The 25378-nt window shown below is 42.9% G+C and overlaps 1 protein-coding gene across 1 annotated transcript in view; it reads right to left on the minus strand.

Annotated features, from left to right (window-relative positions):
- Window positions 1-23176, minus strand: part of FBXO16 (F-box protein 16) — a gene marked incomplete at both ends in the record, with an annotated part of 30037 nt that extends 6861 nt beyond the window's left edge. Inside the window, 6 exons of the mRNA XM_079550264.1 lie at window positions 1290-1395; window positions 7783-7988; window positions 8836-9000; window positions 10264-10470; window positions 17746-17781; window positions 23081-23176. Of these exons, the coding sequence (XP_079406390.1) occupies window positions 1290-1395; window positions 7783-7988; window positions 8836-9000; window positions 10264-10470; window positions 17746-17781; window positions 23081-23176 (816 nt within the window). The remainder of the gene's footprint in view (window positions 1-1289; window positions 1396-7782; window positions 7989-8835; window positions 9001-10263; window positions 10471-17745; window positions 17782-23080) is intronic.
- Between the last annotated feature and the right edge of the window lie 2202 nt (window positions 23177-25378).

The raw sequence follows: 25378 nt of genomic DNA on the forward strand, positions 1-25378 counted from the left end.
TCAGTGGATGGTTGGGCTGGGTGACTCTGTGGGTCTCTTCCAACCTTGGTGATTCTATGATTCTATGATCCTATGAGCAGCCAACAGAAAGTGACACAGGCATAAATACAACTTGACCTTGTACTGCTGCAATTTATAGCAAAAACTGATGCTGAATTTATAAAAGAGGGTTTGGGATTCACACTGGGACTCCGACTAGGTGTTTCCACCTTCTAGTTGTGGGCTGCAGGTTAAATAACTTTAAACAAGTTCCTAAACCCTAGGGAAAGAAAAAAATCAGCCCCCTCTTTCTAGCCTGAACTAAAATTCTTTCACTTCTGTACTGACAATAAAACAGCTTTAAATCTGAAATGAGAAGCCATGGAGGAATGAAACTGTAAAGTCTCTCTGATCTAAAGGCTACAGAGGAAGCCTTTGGAGAATGGAAATTTTAAGACACACGTTGAATAACTTTAATAATATTTCTGTTCTTTAACACTGACTGAATCTATTTCCTTTCAAAGAGGCTATATATGGGTCAGGAGAATACCTCTCAATCCCCGGAGACAATGCTTCTTTTTCATGTAAACCTTCTTTGGCTCAACTCACATGTTGTTCCCTGGCTTTCATTGCTTGGGAAACACGCTTCCAGGTTTGCAAAAAGCCCTGATACGCTTGCAAGCACATCTTTCTTTGGCAGTTATTTGCTGCCCTATCTACAAAAGCTAAACCCATGAAGCTTTCTGGAAGCCTGACTTCCCAAGACTCCTTTCATGTGAGGATGCCCTATTTTATCAGCGATAAGCACAACGAATCCTCAGTATTAAGACCTTAGGGCTGCTTGCCCAGGCACAGTGCAATGAACAAAGTAATAAAAGAACTTCAAACTGCAATAATCAAAAGTTGTGGAAATGGAAGAGCGGCTCTGGGGAAAGATGCAAATGTCATGAGAGAACTGATCCAGTGGAAACTGGCTGTCAGGATACCATGGAGTACACAAAGTGAGGAAGGAGCAGATAACAGGATCAGTGTCTACACACAGACAGTTGCTGTCCTTTTTTCCCATTGCAGGTGGGCTGTGTCTAGGCTGCAACGAGAAACTGCCCCTGGAGCAGGCAGATGGGGCAGGATTTGTTCCTCATTATGGCCTTATTGCTACCAGCCAGATAGGCAGCACGTGTGCCTGGCAGCCTGCTTGCAGTCAGGAGCAAAGTTTCACTGTTGCCTAAGTTAAGTAAATGCTCTCAGCTACAATATTCCTGGGTGTAACTGACAACAGACTAATATAATTACAACCCAGGGATACTCACCAGTGATGTTGATTTCTGGAGTTTCTTAGATCCACAATCTGCTTTCTTTTTTTTCCCAGCTGCTTGCCGGCTAAGGTCTGGGGTCTCCCCTCCTCCTTTCTTTCTCCTGCAGAGTAGAACAGAATAGTGTTAACAAATGCTATGGAGTTAGTTCCCTGGGGTGGAGAAGAAGAAAATTCCTTATGATAAGCCACCCGAAAAGACATGGTTTGAGCTCATACATTTTATCTTGTACCTGGGGCAGACCAAGAGTGCGCAGTCACTCTGTGGCCCAGAGGAGCTTGCTATTTTTTTAATTTCGATAACTTCATAGCATTCAGATGCATGTACTTGCCTTGACACTTATGGATATATGAACACATCACTGGGTAAACACACAAGGGAATTCACAGAAAGGGAAATTTAGCTAAATAATGTTTGAATTTTTAATTTAGTCCATGTAACTTGCAACATAAACAGGGTTAGAGGACTTGCCTTTAAACAAGTTATTCGTCTTTACTATAGCCAAGTAGACTTTTTTATGAAAGTAAATGATTTTATTTGCAGCTATAATTAAAGTTAATATGATAGCAAACAGAACAGGCATGTTCTAGAGAGTGAAAATTAAGTGAATATGGCCAACTGTCATAATACTCCAGTATCAGGATTCAAATTAGTACTATAAGAAGTTTTTTTTTAGGAATTTGGACAGGTTCACAAACACATTTGGTCTGAAAGTATTCATTCCCCTTCCACATTCACATTCTGCAAATCACAGCTAAGTTTACAGGTTTAGTAAATTTAAAGCAGCTACTCTGTGTGCTCTGTGGGTTCACCTCCCAGCTCCACCACCAGCATGTCTGGGCTCCTGGAAAGCATGCTAAAAATCAAATAGTGAACATGAAGTCATGAATTCACTGGGTGGAAGCAAACCTTGAAAGCAACCCTCATCCAACAAAGAAGCAGGGCTGCACTGCATAACGTGCACATCCTCACAAGCAGCCAGCAGCAGTCTGTTGTTCACTAGTCCCAGACCAGCTGCAGATCAAAAACCATCAAGACAAATCAGACAAATTATTTCAAATAGCAAATTGAGGAAAATTGCAGTCTCTTTGTAAACACTAACATTGGAGAGAGAGAATTCAAGCCCAAATACTATAGGGAACAATGTGGTCATCTTTAGATAAGAAGGCAGTCTTCTGCCAAAAAGAATCAGCATAGGAAAGGCTCTCCACTCATTGTTACAGCTGGGAATGTTGTAAGAGTATAAGGAGTGGCTCTGACTCCATTCCTGATAGTCCAGTGGCAGCACTGGAATAAGCCCATCCACTCAGAAAACAAACACACTGATCCACTTATGCAGGGAGAAAACACCAATATCCTGTCAAACCTTGGTTTATGGTCTCAAATTAAGAGTTTAAATTCTACTGCCGTATTCTAAAGTCCATGCTCCTGGAGTCAGAGCATCCCCCTGTAGCAGGGCGTGATCTCAGCCCACAGTCAGGACATCGAGTGGTGAGGATGGAAAGGAAGACACTGCAAAGGAAGATGGCATCACAGCTGAGTAGGGCAAGGCAGCTCTTGCTCCAGTGCTGAACTCAGTGCTTCCCACCCTGCTTTTCTCTCCCAAGGAGTGTTTTAAATTCCCACGAGTCCCACAGGCAGGGAGTATGGGGCTGGCTATTCAGAAACGTGAAAAGCAAGACACAGGCGTTGGGATGCAGAGGACGAGCGAAACATCGTGCCCTTCTCACACAGCCCAGCCCCGTTTTGTCAGAAACTGGGCCTAGGCTGCTGACAGAACAATTACTGAAAGTAATTATTTTCTCATTGGGTAAACATTTCAGCACAATATGCAACTGTTTTTAGAGCCTGCCCATGTCCATAAATTATCTAACTGAATTAGCGCTAGAAGGCAGGGCTGGCTGGGGGAAGGAGCTTTCATTTTGGCTGAGCTGTTGTCATGAGAAGGAGCAGGGCTCTTTCTCGAGGCACAAGCACACAGTCTTGGCAGGGGTCCAGTGCTCAGCTAGAATCAGGATTCATTAGTCATGATAAAGTGGGAGGCAGATCTTCTGATTTACTGGCACCGAGCAGCACCATCAGCAGATGCCTTCCAGCAGAACTGGATGTGCACAGCTGGAAAGGAACGCCCCTCCTGCTCAGAATCCCAGGGAAAATTTGCTACTGTGGTCCCAAGCTTTAGATAAAAATGCTTCATTTCACCTTTGTGGTATTGCTTCGTGTTCCCAAAGAGACAAATCCGTCCTCGCTGGTCTCTGTTTGCACACAGTGAAAAAAACTATCTGGATAATTCAGGCAGAAAACAGACCCAACAGAAATCACCCTTGTGATATATTGCTCACAGACATGCAGAAGCACTGAAAGCCACCACTATAACTCTAGCAAGTGATTTTGATAAGGCCTCCAGGCAATTTGTAACTCTACCCCTGTCTGTATCTCCTCTATCTCCTCGTCACTCCCTCGACCACGCATCTGCTCATCACTACTGTTGATTTCACTGCTCAGAGACTGAGCTTTTCCCACACTTGCCCATCTGAACCAAGAAACGTCTACTGATCATACTTCAGGATTCCCAGCTCCTCTAAAGCTGCAGGGATATTTGTCATTGAGGTTCTCAGGTACCATTTCTGATGCTTTCCTGAGCAAGCAGCAAAAAAAATCAAAGCATCAGAAAAAAAGACAAAAACAAAACAAAACAAACCTGTCAAGACTCAATTATCATCCAGATTGCAAATTAACCTCATTTTGCCATCTTTCAAGCACTATCTGGCAGTGGCCCAGTGTTATAATTCTTCTTCCCATTGACATGAAGCACCAGCCCTGACCAGGCAAAACACCTACCAAATTGTTCTACAGAAATGTGTTTATTTACTTCTTCAAAAGTAAATACCCAATTATGGTCTTATAGGCCAAAGTACATGTTTTGTTTTACATCTCTTAGGACTCTTAGTCTAAGAGACTCGATTTAGACTAGATATTGGGAAGCAATTCTTTACTGTGAGGGTGGTGAGCCACTGAACAGGTTGCCCAGAGAGCTGCAGATGCCCCTGCATGGAAGCATTCCAGGCCAGGCTGGATGGGGCTGAGAGCAACCTGGGCTAGAGGGAGGTGTCCCTGGTTATAGCAGGGGGTTGGCACTACGTGAGCTTAAAGATCCCATCCAACACAAACTATTCTATGATTCTATGATTTTATGACTCCCTTTGACTCCACTCTCCTACATAAGTAAGAATTGGCTGCTGCTTGTCGCACTTCCATGCTCAGTTTTTGGCTAAGCAAGGAATTCTCTGCTCTGAGTAGACAGCGGTGTGGAGGTAAAATGGAGGAAGAGAGTTGTAGCTAAGGGTTCCTCTGCAACGACCAACAAAGAAACAGAGGATGACTCCACCATTTAAATGACAATATTTTGCCTTCAGAGTTGACGCCCTGTTACGATGCCCAGGAGAGTTCTCTCTTCTTTTTGGATCAGAAAGCGAGCATAGAGAAGATTTTTAGTCAGTTCCAGGAGCTAGGAAAATCTTTAATTTTTTTGTTACCTCTTAAATTCTGCAAGATTTAACCCAGCATTAGGCAGATTGACTTTGATTCAAAGAAGTAGCCAGTGACTAGTCTCACACACCTCTTTGATGATGGCGTCAGGTATTCCTTTGATGTAATCTTGTTTGTTCACAAAGAATTTTCTATAAGTTCTGTTTTTCTCAACACAGCAGCAGGCAGATGGAAAGAATGGTTTATTTGTTCTCAGCCATCACTTTGGCTGTTGCTGCTAGCTCTGCTGCACCTTTTCACCCATGCTTATAACCTGCCCCAAGAAAATATTTGCCCCTCCCTACATGCATTCAGACTGCAGCAAAACTCATTACCTCTCCCAGAGTACCACTGCAAAACCCTATATTTTAGGAAATCACTCCCATTGTTTTAGGAATCTCATTTTACATAGATTTCATTACTTCTGACATATAGTCTACACAAAGAGTGGATGTTATGCTCTTGAGCTCCAAGCATTCATCTAATCTGAAAAATAACTATACCTAACACAGCCTAGGGGGTCAGAGATCTTTATCTCATTTCTGTGTTCTACTTTACAACCCTGTACACTGGTCAGGCAGGGTCTGCCTGAGCCTGTAGGCTGCAGTATGATGGATCAGCTTGCATAGCACTCACATTACCTTTCCTTGCTCAGCTGACTAGATACTCACTGAGCGCAACCTTCATCAGCAGAACAAAACAAAGCTTGGCATTACAGAAGGGCTCTGAGCACTTTACCATTTTGTGGCCACTTGGATCTCTTACCAAGCTGCCTGCTTGCTGTCATTGCTGCTGCCATGGGAAGAAAACACAAGCCTGGAATGGGGTGTCCCACCAGTCCTGCTGCAGACAAGGAGCAGGTGAGGTGCAGGAGACCAGGTCCCCGTGCAGCTGAAAGGATGGAGGATGCAACACAAAGCCTTAGTGGGAGGATTTCTGGAAAGGGGCTGCAGAGGGGACAGTGTCTACAGAAACACCATTACATGAGCAGGTAGCTGGGTCAGCACTTGAAACAACACACCTGTATTGCTAAATAAGAGTCATTACAGGCAAGACTACACACTAGCAATTACTTTCAGCTTAAGTGATATTAAAGGGAGATCCTTGATAAACAAGTAAATCTCTTAGAATTCATTTTTCTCCTTGCTATAATCCTCTGTAATTACGGATAAAAGCCAGATTTGCTAGATCACTAGGCATTAAAATATCCTCCATTGCACAAATGGATAGAGGCTCAAATCTTACTTAGGAGAAGAAAACAGTCAGTATACTGTATGATTAGCAACTCAGAATCATTTGCATCTGGTTGTCAGCTGCATCTACAGCTCAGTGCTGGAACAAGCAACTTCCAAACTCTTTGAACAGGGCCTGTCCCATTTTTGACACTGATTCATGACCAGCACATGGGAACCCTAAACCTCACATAAGTCTCTGGAACAGGCTACATAGGAACGCTTCACAGCTGACAAATAATATTGGAGCAACTATTTCAACAAGAGGCATTCTGTCAAAATATTTTGTTAAAAGCATCAGAGAACTTTACCTAAAATGCTAGAGTTTGGAAACACACCGCAGAAAGAGGGTGAGGTGAAAGCTGGAATGCTCTTTGAAGTAGTGCAGTATCCCAGGACTAGGGGACGCGGATTAAAAAATGATTCATAAAAGGCTTTTGCTCACACACTGGGAACTTTGTGGAACACCCCGGAGGAGCGGTGGGTCCAGCAAAGTTAATCACATTGAGAAAGAACCTCTGCAAGTGCACTTCTGCTTAGCCAAATAATCACTAGGCTGGGGTAATTTGTGGCTTGATTGTTCCTGTGCATAGTGCTCATCTCAGCAATATCAGTTATTTACTTAATGTACAACCTGGATACATTCATTGTGGATTAGGTGGTTCCCAAGGCTTTTGTTGGCACAGGGAAGAGGAATATCCTCCTCTGTGCATTTTTGGTTGGGTGAGAATGTGCAGTCCTTTTTACAGGGACTCACATACGAAGGAGGCAATGGTCAAGTTAATCCACTACGTCTACACCAGGCTCCGACTAATGATAATGTTATCACAGTTTCACAAGTTACTGCACATCAGCTGAATGGAGGCAACTGCTGAGAGCATGTCCATGAAAAAAAAAGAGAGGTGGCAGAGCCTTAAATGAGAAATGGACTAACTCCTTTGCACTACTACCACAGCCTCCTTGCTATTGTGCCCTCCTTGCTATTGTGCCTCATTTGCCAGTGCTTGCCGAAATCTGACCACAATCCTGAGATTCTGAAAATACCTTATGCCAGATATGCCAAAGGAAAGAAGTCAATGTGCAAGACTTTGCTCTGGGTTGCAGAAATACTTTCTTTTGTCAGCTGTTGACCAGGTAATTCTGGGAGCCTACGAACTGATGGATCTAAGCACTCCATCCCAGCTAGACACAAACCCACTCTTACTTACATATCATGTGGAACATATACACACATACATGCTCTAATACCTGCACTCTCATTTGAACATCTAAATCTCTTTTCAGCCAGAATATCCTTGAACTGATAGAATTGTATATCATCATTCATTTTTCTTTCGTGCAGAAATTGCATATTCCTCTCAACTTTGTAGCTTAGAAAACTACAAGCCTATTAAAAAAAATCTTGAACAATCTCTTGAGCTAATTCTTCCCCTTACAACTGTGTAACCTCTCCAGGAGCTACAGCCTGTTTTATAGGCAGACACTAACAAGATCTACCAATGCACAGTGCTGAAAGGATGCAAAGCAGTGAAGCTGCAACCAGAAGAAGCTCAAGAGCAATACGAGAAAAGGCAGAAAGGCAGAACAGTGTGCTAGCTTGGGTTTGCAGCCAAGCTGCAGAGCTACAAGGTTTCCAGGCAGCATGAAGCACAGGCAGAGGGAACTTGCAAGGGACACAGACATACTCAATTAGCACAGAAAAAGCAAAAGGCAGAGACAAAGCCTCTTACGCCTGCCTGGCCTGTTCGATGGGATCATAGTTGTTCAGGCAGTTGAATCGCATGGTGTCTTTTGGGCACTTGTCCGGTGAACGCCAGGGTGGAATTTCTTTTTTCTTCTTTCTAGTCTTCTTTTCTGGTGCAGAACGTTTTCCTTCTGGAGTGTTACTTCTCACTTTCTGTACTTCAGTAACTATGGACTCATCCTTCGAAGCAGACTAATGAGAGACATTAAAAGAAGAAAATTAATTTTATCCTTCAGTGAAAATGTGATTAATTTTACCTAACCTCAGATTTGTAAGAACTAGGTATTAATTCACTGGACAGAAATAGGCACCCCAGCAGTGCACGTCTCAGTGCCCACTGCACTTAGATGGGCTGAGTTGCATTGGCTTCATCCACTGACCTCAGAGACAGCCGAGGGAGCTGGCTAGAGGTCTGAGTTTTTGAATAGAAGGCAGAAGATTCCTGCTTTCACAGTCCCACAAACAAGGGGTCTGGATCAATGAATCTCAAGAGAAAACAGTTGCTACTGAGTAATGCTCCACTTCCCCAAAATGACCCTGCCACCTTTGAAGAAGACAGGATGAGACAACACAGAGCCTATAGCAGGCAGAACATGTGGGGTTTTTTAGCTTTCCACCAGCTAGACTGACTCTGAAACTTCAGCAGGGGCAATGCTGGGCTTCCCACTCCTGCTTATCAGATTGAGGTAGGCTATCACATTCCCTGCAACCTGGAGAAGAGAGGGGAAAAGCCTGGAGTGCTGGAGAGAGAAATTTGGAGGATTACTTCAGAACAATCTGAAGAGAGGACAGGAGGAGAGGGAGACCTTGGTGACTGCTTCCTTCCTAACCTCTGAGATTTTCGTTCCCCCTCATCCTTACCAGGGGTGGATGAGAGAAAGCAGACCACATGGCAACACTTGAGTTTAGATTCTAATTTAAAATTATGTATGTTCCTTCTTACTAGTGGGAGAAGGTAGTAAGTTTAAAAGTTAGTAACTCTATTAGCCCAGAGTATTATAACTGGCGTGGAACACCTCCAGAGGTGGTAAGCATATACCTTTGGTCTTGTAACACGCAGCTCTTTCACCATTTCAATGTAATGTCTCTTCCAGATTCCTTGCTCAAAGGGGGTTGGAATGAAGTTGATGTACCAACCAAAATGCAAGCATTTCTTCATCCAGAGCTGATCCAGTTCAGACAGGTTCTTCCAGTGCCAGCTCACCTGTGGATGACCAGTAACCACATATAAGAGAAGATCAACATCTTGGGGTTTCAGACATCTCAGATTACAGCTGGAGATTTATCTCCCCTGGATGCAGCTCCTTAAACTAACACTGTACTTCAGTGCTGTTTGAACTCCATGTAAACCCAGATTTCCTCATGATCTGCTCATTGTTTGTTGGCTGATCTCCAGTGCAGGGCGAAATGCTCTAAAAATCACTAGTCAAAAGGAAAGACTTCAGCTCACTTAGGGCAACTTCCTGCATTTCTACCCAGTAAGTGCACTGGAGTTGGAACAAACCCTTCATTGCATTTTGCTGACAAAAACAGAAAAATAACCCCCCCAGGTCTGATAGACACATTCAGTTTTCTCCCTACTCAGGTTCTGCTTTTGTAGTCCATTGCACAGTCACCTTGCATGCAATACTTCTTCTAGCCTAAGGGCAAGCATCATCTATTTGCACAATTGTGCTTATAACAGCAAATATTCAATGACATGACAGAAGTAGCACTGTAAGGACCTCCCTTTCTCATACCCTAATCTATTTTCTCCCTGTCTGTGCATGAATACCTGTGGTTCATCTTCATAAAAAATGAATTGTTGGAGAGAAATACTAGAGAAAGCTGAGATTTTGATGTATTAGTATATGTATTAGTAGTAATATATGGTGTACTATGTTTGTTAGTGCAGTAATCATGTCACCCATACTTGAGCTTATTCATTCAGAACTAGCTTGGGGAACACATTAGCAGATGGAATCCTTAGACAGTGTGCTCAAAAGCACCTTGATAACTTCTCTGCTTCTGCACATCTAGCACTTCACCTTCAAGTATTTTAATGGATCTGGTTTTTGCTATTTTTCTTAAAGCAGTGTATGCACTTCTTTACAACCACCATGGGCTTCTTCAAACAATTAATGATTCTGCACATTGTGCAAAATACTTTAAAGAACATGGTTTGCAGAAAGCGCCAGGCCTCCTTGAGAACAATCAGCCTTGTAAAGTGCCACATGTTAAATGGCTTAGCGTTGAGCTCCCATAATTAGTCTTCACTTTCATAAACATTGGCCAATTTGATTTAATTTAGGATCTGGGGAAGTGCTGTGTTCTATCTCGTACAAGTGTCACTAAGCATATAGCACCAGGGTGCCAGGTCACAAGGCATTCTTGCATTCCTACAGCTTTATTGTAACCTGGTTCTGTTTCTTGTTTTATCTTTCTTGACCTGACTTTCTGAATCTTAGCATGTGTTGTTTTTTCTTACCTGCGCACATCGACAAAGACTCCGCGGGTCCAGAAAGGAGAAGATATATATGGACAGAACTCTAGGAAGCTTCACGGTAAAATCAACAGCTTCAACGGGAATTCGATCCTGCAGCTTCTGGGCACAGAATTTCCGCAGGGATAGGGAGCAGAGCTCCAACTGATCCACCAGGATCTTCTGTCTCTGAGCATCTGTCCACTTGATAAACTGAAAAAAGAGTTCCATGTTGTGAGATCCAGCTTGTTAAAATAAATCATACATGTAAGGCAAGGGAAGGTGTCCAAAGAGCAGCTTTTGGTGACTCACTCAATAGCAAAGCATGTAGGAACTGGGAACAAATGGAGAGGCTACATTAAAAGAAACTCTGAAGCCACATAACATATGATTTATAATCCTCAAAGGATCCAGGATGACCTTGTCCAGGACAAAGTCATCCTCACAAGACTCTTAACACCTAGGATCAGTTTGGAAAACTTGGCTTCAGTCATTAAAAGAAGGAGACTCAGGCGTGTGTTTGCAGGATTGGGTCCTAAGTTGACTGCTGCTTCCTCACCTATCCTGACCCATATATGGCCCCCAAAACTGCAGTATTTGAGTGCCTCGCAATTTGTGAAGTATTTATTCCCACAGTCTGCACAAGAGAGAAATCCCCACTGCCCTGCAAAGAAGCAGAGCAAAGAGAAACTACATCAGTTGCCTGCATCTCCCAAGGAAAACGTGACACAGACCTGGCAGCACAGTAAGAGATTTTTCATGGCATTTCTGTGCTTATGACAGATATCCGAAGAGGAGGAGGAAAACAGCTGGACCTCACTGTGGGAAGAAATGAGCACATAACCACACAAGCACGTATCACTTGATACAACAGCAACAACGGCACTGAGCAGAGAGGAGCAGAGCTGTGTAAACAGGGTGGGAGCAACGGCAGCCGTACCTGGTGTTTAGCCTGTGTTGACAGCAGGGGATGGAAAGGGCCCTGTCAGCAGGAATCTGCTGGGAGGAGACTGACCTCATCGCCACAATCTGTGCAATCTGTCTCAAAACCTGCAGGAGCAGTCCTGGCTGTGAGGGCAGCACGGAGTGCCAGCAGGGAGGACGTGGCAGAGGACCATGTAGTCAGCGCCAACAGGAATCCCCAGTGGGAACTGCTGGCGGCAGAATGGTACAGAGAAAGGTGGACTTCCAGAGGCACAGTGCAGATTCCTTGTGACCCAAACTCCCCTTCCTTACAAAGGGCAAGTTCCTAAAGAGCCAGGCCTGTCTGGAGAATGCTGCCTTCCCTTGCTTCTTTCTTTCTTACGCACTGGCCGTGCTTTTAACACACGTTCCTCTTTCTGTTTCCTGAAGTCAGCTTTCCACAGCTGACAACTTGCTCTCCAAATCACAGCACAGTTATTTCTGCATTTAACACCAGGGGCATTTGAAGAACTTATTTAAACATGGTCTCCACAAATCAAAAATAGCAGTAAGAAAAAAAAACATGCAACTCTTCATATATATATCTATAAGCATCTTCATATATAGATGTGCATATATATACGTGTTTATGAAGAGCTGGGTAGATTCAATGCCCAATTCCCTTCTTTTCCTTTCTCTCTCAGAACAAAATGGATTACAAATTTAATCTTTTTTTTCTCAGCTTCCACACCAAAAATTGATGGTGAACTGGAGGACCAGCATTGCTATGGTCTAAAATATACTGGGCTGCTGCAGACACGCCACCATTTCAGGATCCCTCACTGCAGGGGCTAGCCATCTCTCCTTGCTCTACCCGCTATCACTCCTCGCTGGGGCCATTGCAACACAGACACCAATATGGGGATGCTGCAAAACGGCGTTCATTGAAATTCAACAGTATCTTATATACCCTCCAGAGTCCAGTTTCTTCCTCAAGGCCAATGGATGCACTGTTCCACGTACCACAGTGCTGAATGACTGCCATATGTGCTTATCATGAGACAGTCCAGCTGCCTGCACCGTGACAGCCCGAATCCCCAGTTAGTCGTCTAATAACAAACCCAACACTGGGCAGATGAAAAGTAACTGAGACGTAATTTCTTCACAGTTCATCTTACAGAATTCTTTGTTCCTTTCTTTATTTTTACCTGGATGTATTTAATTCCAGGTCTGGACAATAAGCTGTGAGCAGTAGATAGCTCTGCTCCTTCTTGCAGACACCTTTACAAAACCTTCATGTAGGTCAGCAAGGACAAGAAGGGCTGGAACACAGAACCCAGGCAAAAAGCCAAAGAGAAGAAAGCTCCCAAATGTCCATGTCTTTTCATACGCAAACAGACAGCGAATTAAGGAGTACACCCTTCCCTCCCCTCCCTATTTTGCATATAACTTTCACCTCTAATGGAGTTTAGCAAAGTGCTAAGTAAAAACTGAAGCAGGACCTTTGGATTCAGCACTTAGCAATGTGTTCTCTAAGAATACAAATTCAGGTGAAGATGCATCACAGAGGAACAGAGGAGGTTTTGCCTGTGCCTTCCTCACTTTCAGTTTGATGTGAAAGGTTTTTTTCTGTCATGTGCCGGAGGAGGAAGAGCTTCTGCTGCACAGACTCCTCATTCATGTTCACAGCTACATCCTTTTCTCATTAAAACGATCTGCAATCATCTATTAACGAAGGTAAATTTCTCCTGGATAAGTTCCAGAGACAAGGGGGTAACTGGCTTCCTCCCTTCCACACCAAGAGATTAAGTGAACTGATCAAAGGAAATACAGATTCTCTTTCAGAGACACAGAATATTTGTGTCCATTTAGCTCTTCCCATTCTGCCACTGCTTTGCAATGGAGCAATTCCTTCCAGCATCCTCAGCCTGAGCTTACAGCTTACACCACATGGGAGACTAAATCAGTGTCACCCTGTCAGGAGCATGGGAACACACAGCTTCTTCTCCACCGCATTCAGCAGCAACCAAGTATTTAAGCAGGCACAATTTGTCTCTTTTCCAGTATTAACAAGCATGTCCCCATCCCACATTTGGCTGCCTTTCTCCACAGTTCCTCCCCTTGCATGTGATTACAGCAATCCAACCAGTCGGACCGGATTCCCCTTTTCAAGGGACTGCACCTTCTCAATCCGCAGCCAGGAACACTTTTCCTTTTCTGTGTCTTTCCCCAAGCCCTGGAGAACAATGTCTCCCCGGGGACTGCGTGACATAAGGCTACCGACCGTGTTACCAGGGAATGCAGTGCCCAGCCTCTACTCCTGCGATCAGTTTACGATTAATCCGTGAGTGCACACACACAAATAATGCAGCCTGACACCAAGGGGAGAGCCCAGGACCTCAGAGCTGAGGAACAGAACCTCTGCTGCTTAACCTAAAGAGGCCCCTCTGTGCTCTAACAGGCAGGTTGTTTTACTGACTTGAACCAGCCACTGAATTGGGACATAATCCTCGCCTCCAACTCAGAATATTGACGTGAGTTCACAGGGTTACAATCACACTCAGGCAGCCCTGTGCTCTGCAAACACAGCACAGAACTCCCAAGTCACTACTGCCCTTCTGGAACACATTAAAGCAGAATAACTTGCAAGTAGATGGATGGTTCAGCTCAGCAGAAGCAATTTTTGCCTCCTCAACCACCTTCTTCCAGCTCCAGTGCAGTGATCTATTTGGAGGCAAGGTTAGAATAGAAAGGGATGAAAGAGGCAGCACCTGGTGTCCATAATAGAATCATAGAATTGTTTGAGTTGGAGGGGACATTTGAAGGCCACCTGTCCCACTCCCTGCACTGAACAGGGACACCCACAGCTCCATCAGTGCTCAGAGCCCATCCAGCCTGACATGGGCATGTCCAAGGATGGGGCACCACCACCTTTCTGGCAACCCATGCCAGTGCTTCGTTACCCCTTACTGTAACAGACCTTCTCCTCATATTAAATCTAAATCTCCCTTCTTTTATTTTGAAACCATTTCCTCTGGTCCTACCACCACTGCTGCTAAAGAGCCTGTCCCCTTCTTTCTTACAGCTCCTTTCAGGTACTGAAAGGCTGCTCTCAGGTCTCCACAGAGCCTTGCTTCTCTCAAGTGGTTCTTTGCCACAAATTAACTGGTACTCTGACAAGATGTAACCCATGAGGTGAGCTGAATCATTGTTAGGGTTTCCCAATTTGTGCACATCCCATTTGGCTAGAGCAGAAGCTGAGATGCTCTGATCACATGGAGACAATTAAGCTTAGGTATCTTAATATACAAGTTCAACCCTAGCCTCATTGTCTACCTACTAACCTGCATGTCAGCATAATAGCATCAAGTGTTAAGGTAAAGCAAAATGATGTTGTGTTTTTTAGATTAATGGGAGGAAGTTTTGGCTTGCAGTATTGAGAACAGAGCAGAAAGGGAAGCTGAGAGGGAGTCCGTCAAGGCATCTGCCCCAGGTGCAATATAGAATAGCAGCTAGAAGAAAACAAAAAGAAACTGAGAAATGTTAATGCTTTCCCAGAAGTGTTTCAACTGAAAGACAGCAGCGCAGTTTATCTTTTGTATGTATCTGGAAAGCATTTGGGTAAAGCAGCGTGATAGAAATTCACCACAAATGCCTCCAGCAAGATCAAAGCCTGCAAATACTCAGCCCTGGGAACAGCTATGTAGGACAGCCTATCTGCTGCACTACCACTGCTTCCCCTCTGTGCAGCAGTTATACCTTGATGAGTTCAGTGCAATGTGAGACAGCCAAAAGCCTGTAGAGGGTTCCACTGTTTTTGTTCAATAGGGCAGGTGGTAGCACAGCCGGTCCTACACCCTTTGGGGCTGCTCAGCCATGCAGAAACAGAGAGAAGAAATCCCTTCGGGTCACCTAGTTCATTGCTTCTCAGTCTTAAGGACCACAACAGCCTGGGAGACATCAGCTTAAAAAGGTTGAGAAACACTTAGTTCAGCTCCTAGTGCAAGGAAGATAATCCTGACAAATATTTGTCTAACCTGTCCTCAAAAGACTCCTCCAGTGGAGGTTTCCACCCCTTAGCCTCCAAGGCAAGCTATTGCAGCAGTGAATTAGCTGTAAATTTTGCTGGTGTCTCAATTGTATCTCCATAATTGAGATACAAGCCCATTATTTCTTATCCTATCCAACGTGAATACAGAGATCATTCCCCTCTTTTTCGTGTGCTTTAATCTGTTATTGTAAAGATGTTACTGCACCTTTTCTCCATCTTCCCTAGAGTAAACAGACCATTTTCAAGTTTCCTGGACCTGAGGCCATTCTCAGAAGCACCTCCACCTGGTGCTCACCTTTCTCAGTATGCATGGTACAACACTGGCAATGGCTCTGCCTTTCAGACAGCTCTTTGGGATATTTCCCCATTTTATCATTATAAGACAGTCATATTCATAATTCCCTATATATTTTATGCAGAGTTGCAGCATACTTTGGTTTTCTTGTATCTGCAGTTTTCATAAACATCATTCTTACTCATAACGCTTTCCATTTGTCCCTATCAAACTGCAGAACTTTTCATTTTCATTTCTAATCATTTCCAAGTTCATCATTTCTAAGTTCATGAAATCACTCCCAGCCTGATGGCATCTGTAAATGAGTATGTACTTCCCATTCCTCACCCAGATATCACCAAAAATGAACAGTGCTGAACTCAGGATGGACTTCAGCCCTCCAGTTTCATAACAAGCCATTTGTAACTACGCTGAATGCGGATTCCCAGCCATAGAAAGCCAATCTCCAGCAGTTTCATCTAGTCTGTACTTCCTGAGTGCAGCCTGAGAGGATTGTGTGAATCAGTGTAAAAAGTCCTGCCAAAGCACTGTGGTTTCTTGATAAAGTTTCTCCCGAACTCAGGCTGCCCTAGGCTTTGCATACAACATAATGCCAAAGGCTTTGAAGGGAGCTAAGAACAGCTTTTGTGCTTTCCACGCCCTTTTCATTGGTATGATGGATGACAGAAGCACAAGGAGAATTAACTCCAAAGGAGCATGGTGAGAAGTACTGACCAAGTGTCAGATGGGGGTCAGGTATTTAACCTTTCAGAGGATGATTCAGCACTTGTGTTGTGTTTAGGGAAGGTTATTTCCAGATCTTGGCTCTTTCAATAGAGGTTCCAACAACATTTTTTACCAGCATATATACCATAGGCATTTTAAAACACCCATCAGTTTGCAAGAAACAGATTTGAAGTTTGTGAGTTACTGACTCTCATGTTAAAAGGTGAACAAGCATCCAATTATTTTGTTTTCTTGGTTTTTGTTAAGACCCTTGTTATCAAAAGGCACACAAATAACAAGGAGTGGACAATGTATTTCCTATAAAGATGAATAATCTGTATGAACTTAAAATCAAAATGCTTGTCTGTAAGAAACAGTTTACATGCAAAAAGCTTTCACACAAGTGCCCTATTAGGCATAAAGAATAAGCATCACAGTTCACACAAAGTTACTGTGCAAATATCCTTTCTCAAAGAGCATTATTTCTACATGTCATTTTAGCCTGAGTACCATACATAACAATGTACCTGGTTCTGTGCTTCCACTTATAAAGATGTGCAAAGGGCTCAGCCACACAGTCACTGCTTTAATACATCCACTCATTTACTGCAATAAAATCACCGAGTCTGTATTCCTCTTTGCACAGGAGACGAGCAGATTACAGCTACTTTCCCATAATTATATAGGTTTTTACTCATAAAAGAGTGAGGACAATGTGATATTTCAGGTGTTGCAGATATTCTGCCATTGCATGCTGTGCCATCTGCTTCCAGGGTAAGTCACTTACAGTTGCATTCCTTTACAGCTGCCAGGTATGACTGCCTTCATAGGCTACAGAAGCAGGCATCTCTAGAGAGCTGCTCTTTCATCCTACATTAAGTGAGATGAATTACCCTCTGGAAGCACTGCTTTCCTTCTGTTGACTGTACACTGAGCCCACGATGACCAGACCAATCAGGCTGAAATCCCTTTGTTTCACTCATACACTTGGCCAGAGAAACCCTATCCTGAATGCCTATCTTACAGTGATCTCTGGCTGTGGCAGAAAATTCTGTTTTAAGTCTCTGTATACCTCATTTTTTTAACGAAAAATAGGATGACAGCACTTTCCTGACTCCTACACAAGTTATGAAGATATTGATGGCATGGTACTGTGAGATGGTCAGCGATTACAGCATCAGGAGCCCTGTGTGTGCTCTTTGTAGATATCGTGTCATTTACTACCAGCTTTAAAGACTTTCTATCAGGCAAAGGCAATACCTGAACACCCAGCATCCTCTCTGAAGACTTCACAGAGTTTTCTGAGGGCTTCTTATCTTATTGCAGAAAATTTTGAGAAAAGAATGTAATTTCCCAAGTTCAAAACTTACAAACATAAGGCACCTTTGCCTTCATCAAAAGTTGAAGTTCACGTATCTTTAAGGAAAACGAACCCCTTTTTCAAAGTAGGATGTTATACATTCCCCTTACAGTAATCTCTTGATAAGTTCAGAAACCTAACTGTATTTAAATATATATAAAAGGAAAAGTTTACCCATTTTCTGAACAGGGCTCTTCTTTCTTCAAATACCTGTAAAACATACACACACAATTAAAAATGAATACTGCAAGGAGATTCAGTATCTGCTAAGAAAAAACATAGCTTGAAAAAACCAAACAAGCTATGAAACCTGGAAAATAGAAACAGCATCACAAAATGGGTGAAGTTGGAAGGAACTTAAGGAGAATGGTTAAATCCCAAGTCCCTGCTAGGGTCAGCTGAAGTATGTTGCTTAGGGCCACATCCAACTGGATTTTGAATATCTTCTTAGATGAAAACTCTGCAGTCTCTCTGAGTAACTTTTGTGTGACCACTCTCATGGTAAAAATGTTTTTTCCTATGGTCAGTGGAATTTCCTGCATTTCAGTTTGTGGCCATTGTCTCTTGGCATTTCCCTGGAAGCTACCAAGAAAAGTCTGGCTCTGTGTTGTTTACCTCCTTCCATCAGGTATCCAAATACACTGATAAGGCCTGTATCTGAGCCTTTCTTCTCCAGGCTGAACAATCCCATAACTCTCAACTCTTCCCCATGTGTCAGATGCTCCGATTTCCTGATCCTTTCTGTGATATTCCACTGGGCTTATTTCCAATAAGTCTTTGTCTTTCTTGTATGGGGAGTCCAGAATCGGACACATCCCCAACCAATCCTTCCTCGTTTATAAGAATGAGGACCAGCAGAGCATCTTCCCTTGTTGGCTCCTTGATGACCTGTGTCATCAAAGCACTCCTGAAACCTCCTGGGTTGCTTGTGTTGCCCTTCATAGATCTTTATTTACTTTTTTCAGTAGATTTCAGTTCTCCTGAGCTGGAGAAATTGGGTAATGGAATGGATACAACGTGGGTAGCTATCACAAAGCTCTGGCAATGGCTTACTAAGGCCAGTTGTTGTGGCTCATGCTGTCCCTAGGTTCTTTACAGTGACAACTAACAAGATGGATGAATGGTATCAAAATACAGCAGAGGATTTGTGATGTTGACCTTCATCCTTAGGGAGCTAGATATGAAAGCACTAGCACGTGGCTTTCCACTACTACAAAACTGCCTTTATGCTCAGGACTATGACCTTGCAAGTGAGGAAATACTACAGATGTATTGCTTCTTTTTTTTTTTTTTTTTCTCCAGAAGACAGATCAAGGAAAAAGCCCAGTTTATAACTGTGCACAAAAACAGCTATTAACCACAACTAGGAAAACATGTTTGATCATTATAAACTCCAAAAATGTTATTGCTTTGACAGCCTGCAAAGAAGGTTCATGCAGAGAAAGACATTATCAGTGCTGATGTCTGGTACAGCAGTTGTCAGCATCAGCTCTGTCTCTCTCAGCAGGAGTGTCTCCTGTGAGGAGTGAAAAGTGACATTTCTTTTATTTGCATGTTGACAGTTATTATTTGCTTTATTTGCATGCGGGACACTTGGCAAAGTGAAAAAAATACAAAAGCTGAACAAGCTGAACTTGGAAAGGGATTTGCCACAAGCAAATGATGAATAGTCAAAGATCTAAGTTTCGAGATGGATAATTCAAGTGAGGCAGGGAGCTATTTATGTAACTGAATGCAATTTAATGGTCTTTGATCAAAGAAAGACACATATTTGCTTTCAGCATTTTTGGAGATACAACTAAGCCAACTCTGTTAGAAAGTTCTGCCTACTCCAGGCACTTGGAAGCATTAATTAGCAATAGAATAGCCCCAGATTGGTATAATCATCCGCTGAGTCAATCAGATCCATTTTTACTGTTTCCTCCTCCAAGGCCTTCAAGTCACACCTATCTCCTAGCTAGGTTGGCTGGCCTAGGATTCAGCTCAAAGCCCAGGTTGCTCCTGAGAACTGCCATCTCACATCTGTGTTCTTAGGTAGTTATAAATAAGCTCAAGTTCAGGGCTGTCTGGCAAATCCCTCCAGACTTTGCTGCAAATGCCACTGAGGCTCTTCTGTCCCACTGCATAATTCTGACTAACTGAAGGCAAATACTCTCTCGACTTCCAGTCCTTCCTTAAATGCAGCTCCTCCTCTGGTTTTCTGAGTGTGAATATTGCTTAATATTCCTAACTCTGGCTTCTTTACTTTGGTTTGTTCCTGCTGGAGATTGTGGATTTAAAACAGATGTCTGCCCATGACCCAGTGTAACACTACGGGCAAGATCTGACAGCTGCAGTGAAGGCAGAAAAATATAGATGGAGAACAAGACTCAGGATATACAACGAGCAGGAGACATCTTGGGTCCTGACATCAATGCAGACAAGCGTGCTCCTGAACATATTTGAAAACCTAGGGAAATCTGCAGGAACCACTGAAGCAGCATCCCCTGGATTAACCCAAATTAGACAGGTGGCAAGTTTACACTAACTGCTTTGAACCTGCTCCTAGCAGTTGTTTAGATGGAGCTTACATGCTATTGACCAGCTCTAAATTCTCACCACTCCTGCCCCTCACTGCCAATTCATCTAAGAAGTATTTTTCTTAGGCACCTCTTCTCTCTCTGTTTTTATCTTCTCACTGTTTTTCACATACCTTCTTTCTATAAACTCTTTACTTTTTCAGACTTCGTCTTCACTCAAAAGTGCAGAAATGAACACAGATAGGATGGTAAAATAAAATAGGATGGGAAAATAAAACCTTCTCACACCTTATATATATCAATTGGATTATCTCCCAATTTCACCTGTTGGCAATATTTTTGTTGCAACTATTTGTTTTCTTCTAACTCTGCAGAGCCAGCACTGAGAGCTGTGTAGGGATAAATGAAAGAGTTTCAAACCTGGATCAGAAGCAAATACTTTTTATAATGAATTTAATCACTGATCACAGGTCTGGGAGATAGGAGGTAGGTTCTTTCCTACCCAGAACAACAACATTAAGATGTTGGAGGACGACAGAAAGACTGCTGTTGTTGTCTACCTAGACTTCAACAAAGCCTTTGACACTGTCTCTCCCACAGTATTATCCTGGAGAAGCTGCAGCCCATGACTGGGACAGGTACACTCTTTGCTGGGTAAGGAACTGGCTGGAGGGCTGGGCCCAAAGCATGGAGATGAATGGAGTGACACCCAACTGGCGGCCGGTCACAAGTGGTGCTCTCCTGGGGTCACTACTGGGAATTGTTCTGTTCATTATTTTTAAAGATGATTTGGATGAGGGAATTGAGGGAATTTGGATGAGGGAATTGAGTGTGCCCTCAGTAAGTTTGCAGATGATACCAAGCTTGGAGGAAATATCGATCTGCCTGAGGGTAGGAAGGCCCTACAGAGGACAGGCTGGATAGCTGGGCTCAGGCCAATGGGATGAAGTTCAACAAGACCAAGTGCCAGGTCCTGCACTTTGGCCACAGCAACCCCAGGCAATGCTACAGGCTTGGGGCAGAGTGGCTGGAAGACTGTGCAGAGAAAAAGGATCTGAGGGTGTCTGTTGACACTTGGCTGAGAAAAACAAGACATTGAGGCCCTGGAGGCAATGCAGCAGGAGCACAAGTGTTATGGGGAGCAGCTGAGGAAATTGTCATTTTTCAGTTTGGAGAAGAGGAGGCTCAGGAGAGACCTCACCACTCCCTACAACTGCCTGAAAGAAGGTTGTAGTGAGATGGGCTTCAGCCTCTTCTTCAGGTAACTAGCAAAGGGAAAAGAAGTGATGGCGTCAGGTTAAACCAGGGATAGTTCAGGTTGGATATAAGGAAGCATTTCTGCCCTAAAAGAGTGCTGAGGCATTGAAGCAGTCTGTCCAGCGTGGAGTCACCATCCCTGGAGGTGTTTAAGGAAAGGACAGATGTGGTGATTAGGAACATGGAGTAGTGGGCAGTACTGGTGGACAGTTGGACTGGATGATCTTTGAGGTCTTTCCCAACCTTGGTGATTCTACAATTCTATGATTCTAAGGGCAAGAGTACAAAACAGTCTAATATTAGCTCCTACGAGATTTGCTGCAGCACAATGCAACACCACATTGCCTAAAGAGTGGAGGAGTAAAAAGATGAGAAAGGGCTTTTTTTACCCACTCACTGCTAGTCAGATCGCACTTTATTACCTAGTGATGTGTGTCTGTAAAAATGTGTTATAAAGAGTGTAGGAAGCAGACATTAAAATGATGCAAAGGCTGGAGAATCTGCCAAACTGAAAGAACTTCAAAGGGCTCAATCTGTTTAGTTTATCAAAAAAAAAGATCAAGTGTTGGCTTGAAGCAGAGTAAAAGTACTTCCACAATTTAAAAAAAAAAAAAAACAACCTCATTACAAAAGAGTTTAATAAGCTAGCAGAAGAAGATTTAGATGATGGAAGCTAATGCTAGAGGTATTCAGACAAGAGACAAGGTTTAATTTTTTAATGGTATAGAGAATTAGCCAAGAAAAAAAAAATTGTTAGCAAAGTGATGAAATTTTCATTTCTTGATAATCCCTAAGGAAGTCTATATGCTTTTGTGGAAGATATATCATAGCCAAATTCTAGTTACTGAGCTGAGGACACAGAGAGGTGTGTGAAACGAGGGCCTGAGAAATCCAGGAAGTCACACTGAGTAACGTCATGGCCCACTCTGGATTAAATTCAATGAATCATCAGCAGATATATTAACTGAACTCTGAGGGAGGAATGCTGTCCTGATGATGCATGAGATAAAAAAAAACACCTTCCTTGCGTTAGCAGATCCCAGATTTAGCCTGCAGAGTGGGAGACCAGGAAATGCATCTTGTTATTTATAAATTGAGTGCATCACTTCAGTTAACAAAATATCAGCCCCATCTCACCGTGGCCAGGCTTAGCAAAGGAGTCAGGGTGTGGGTACCAAGGTCTCTCCTGCAAATTGTGGTGGAGCACTGGCCACTCAGAAACACTGACACTGGGTTTGCTCTGGGGCTAAGTCTTCTAAGGCAGAAAAAGAATGGCTTTCACTAAGAAACGAATACATATTCTTTGATTAAAAATGGTTTACTTGTCAAAATAAGAATACTTCAACTAAATGCTTATATGCTTTAAGCAATATACATTAGAACTTTACATATCATAGTAGGTTTTATACATGTGAATATATCATAAAGACTATGTATTCCATATATATATATTTATTCCTAATATTGAACAAGTTATTGAAGTTCTGATTCCATTGCTCATGATTTACACAGCCAAAAGGATAAGTCAATGTTTTCTGAGACTTGAGAATTGGTGAAATGAAACTGAGAATTTGCTTTAAGGCTTGTGAATATTCAAAACCTGACCGGACAAGATCACAAGCGAACCCTCTAGCTGACTTTGTCTTGAAGAGTTGGACTCAATCACCAGAAGTCCTCTCCAAACTCACCAGTTCTGTGACTCCACGAATTTGACCCATTTGCACAGAACTCACCTGCTCGTTCATGACTGGGTTGCTCAGAGGTGTCCACGAGCTCATCTTGATTTGTAGCTTGGGGCTATTCATGTTTTTAGAAGTCCCAAATGCCATCGGTAGGTGAGATGGTGAATCTACCAATGTCCTGTAAGCACCAACCCCTACAACAATTGAACAGAGCAAAGACCAGCATTACCCTTGTGCTACTCCATTACTGTATGTTAGTGAAAAACAAATCACAAAACAAATTGCAGATTGCAATTCAGCGACTTCAAAGCATAGCAGTGATACAAGTAAAACTACCTGAAGGTCAGTTAGGGTAAGGCCTTCTTTTTATTTTGGGCACTCATAGTAACTTGACAGCAAAGCCCACATTTCCTGATGGAAACCTCTGTGTGCTAATATGATATCAATAATTAATAATTAAGCAAGTCTTTCCCATCACAAATGTTATTGAATGTGCCTTTGATTTTTGCTGCATAAGTAATCACAGGAGGCTATTTGCAGCGAGCTAGAAAACACATAACATTTCTTCCCATTTGCTGGCACTGAAAACTGGAGATTGCCTGTGCATCTACTTAAGTGACATCAGATAGATTTTTGCTGATTCTGATGGGCATGTAATGCCAGGCTTCAAAGGGCCAATTTGTTTCCATCACACTTAACTGAAAGAATGAAATCCAGAATGATCCAGAATCAAGTGAAATTTCTCAGCATCCTGTCTTCAGGCAGATTGGTTTTGATGGTTTGTATTGACTGTGCTGCTCTTTGAAACAAAACAATCCTACCTGAAGTAAATAGGGCATTTAACACAATTTCCCCTTCCGTTTTGTGAAATCCAGTAACTGGACTTTGGTCAGAAAATCCATTTCTTCATAGACCTTTGCCCCAAAACAGGAAAAGCTTTCTTTTTCTCCTTCATCCTCTGTACCACAGATGGATTCAGCAGGATAATGTCACTGCTCACCTCAGAGATCCCATTTCCAGATTGGAGCTGCCTGAAAACCAAGTCATTTCTTTCCAACTAACATTAAAAAATATATATCTCTGTTTCCTTCATACAGTTATTAGGTAATCATTCTGCAAGCACTTCAGACTGCTTAAAAGGTTCATGGTGGCAAGATGGACTTTAGGAATGAAAGAAAAGGAAACTCAGCACTGAGTGACTCCAACATTGTGTTTCCAGCCTACTGTGTATCCAAGCACCTCCAACTCCATACAACACACACCTTTATAGCTACTACAGCTCTAAGGCTCACAAAATACATCTCCCTGAAAGCTCAGTCTTTCTTTCCTTACCCAGACAAAGTTCCCATCTATATTAATGGGAGATTAATCTTCAAAACCCCACTGCAGGAGCTGTCTGGGCACTCCACCATTTTGGATCAGTTTTTCCTCCCCTTTTTTTTTTTTTTCTCCTAAATTCTTTTGGAATCAAAATCTCAAGAAAAAGTGAAAAATCTGCTATATCTATCTGCCTCTGGTGATGTAATATTGTCCACAGTAAGAAAATAAGTTCCTACCAAGAGTCTGAGTTCTGTCTTTTGGTAAAGATGCTGAAATAACTTATGCCCAGGAATTTTAACTTCTCACAGAGAAGCTTTTAAAAGCTAAAAGACTTACAAAGGCTTCAAATCCTCACATTCTGTAGTTGGCAAACATTAGAAGCTTCTTGTGCAACTCACTAGTTGCATTATGGATGTGCATTACAATCACTTTCTGTGTTGTTGTTTTGTTTTTCTACACAGCCCCTGCCCTTTTCAACACACAGAAATACAACATTACGAGCTAGAAAAATAGCTGCTCTGCCAAAAAAACAGGTTCTGGCAACCGTGTCCTGTTTTTCAGGGACAACCTTCTACATTAGTCACAAAACCATCAGTTGTCACTGCAGCACACTCCCAGGCCAGGATTCATGTTCCAGTTTGCCTCCCCAATGCAGGCAGTGCTTTCTTGGTGTTGGAATAGCTGCAATTCAGAAAACAGCTCAGTGAGCTGGCATATGAACAGCCCCACAGCTCACAGAAGCAGTAGTGCCTCTGGACCCTCTCGTGCTGCTTATGTGCCAAAACTGTGGCTCCCAACACAACTGGCTGAAGTCACATCCCCTGCTGCATATGCCATAAGCCTGTTTGTTTGAATTGCAGTTGGTATTGGAGCCCAGTGTGTAAACAGGCCTGCAAAGGCAGGTAGCATCAGGCAGAAAGATGAGCATAGCCAAATGGATAACCTATAAGTGCACAGCGTGCTAGCATGCTATCCCTTTCTCCTTCTGTCTGCTCTCCAGAGGAAAACCAGTAGCTCTTGTCTTCACCC

The sequence above is a fragment of the Tetrao urogallus genome (genome assembly GCF_951394365.1).
Source record: "Tetrao urogallus genome assembly, chromosome: 2".
Classification (NCBI taxonomy): domain Eukaryota; kingdom Metazoa; phylum Chordata; class Aves; order Galliformes; family Phasianidae; genus Tetrao; species Tetrao urogallus.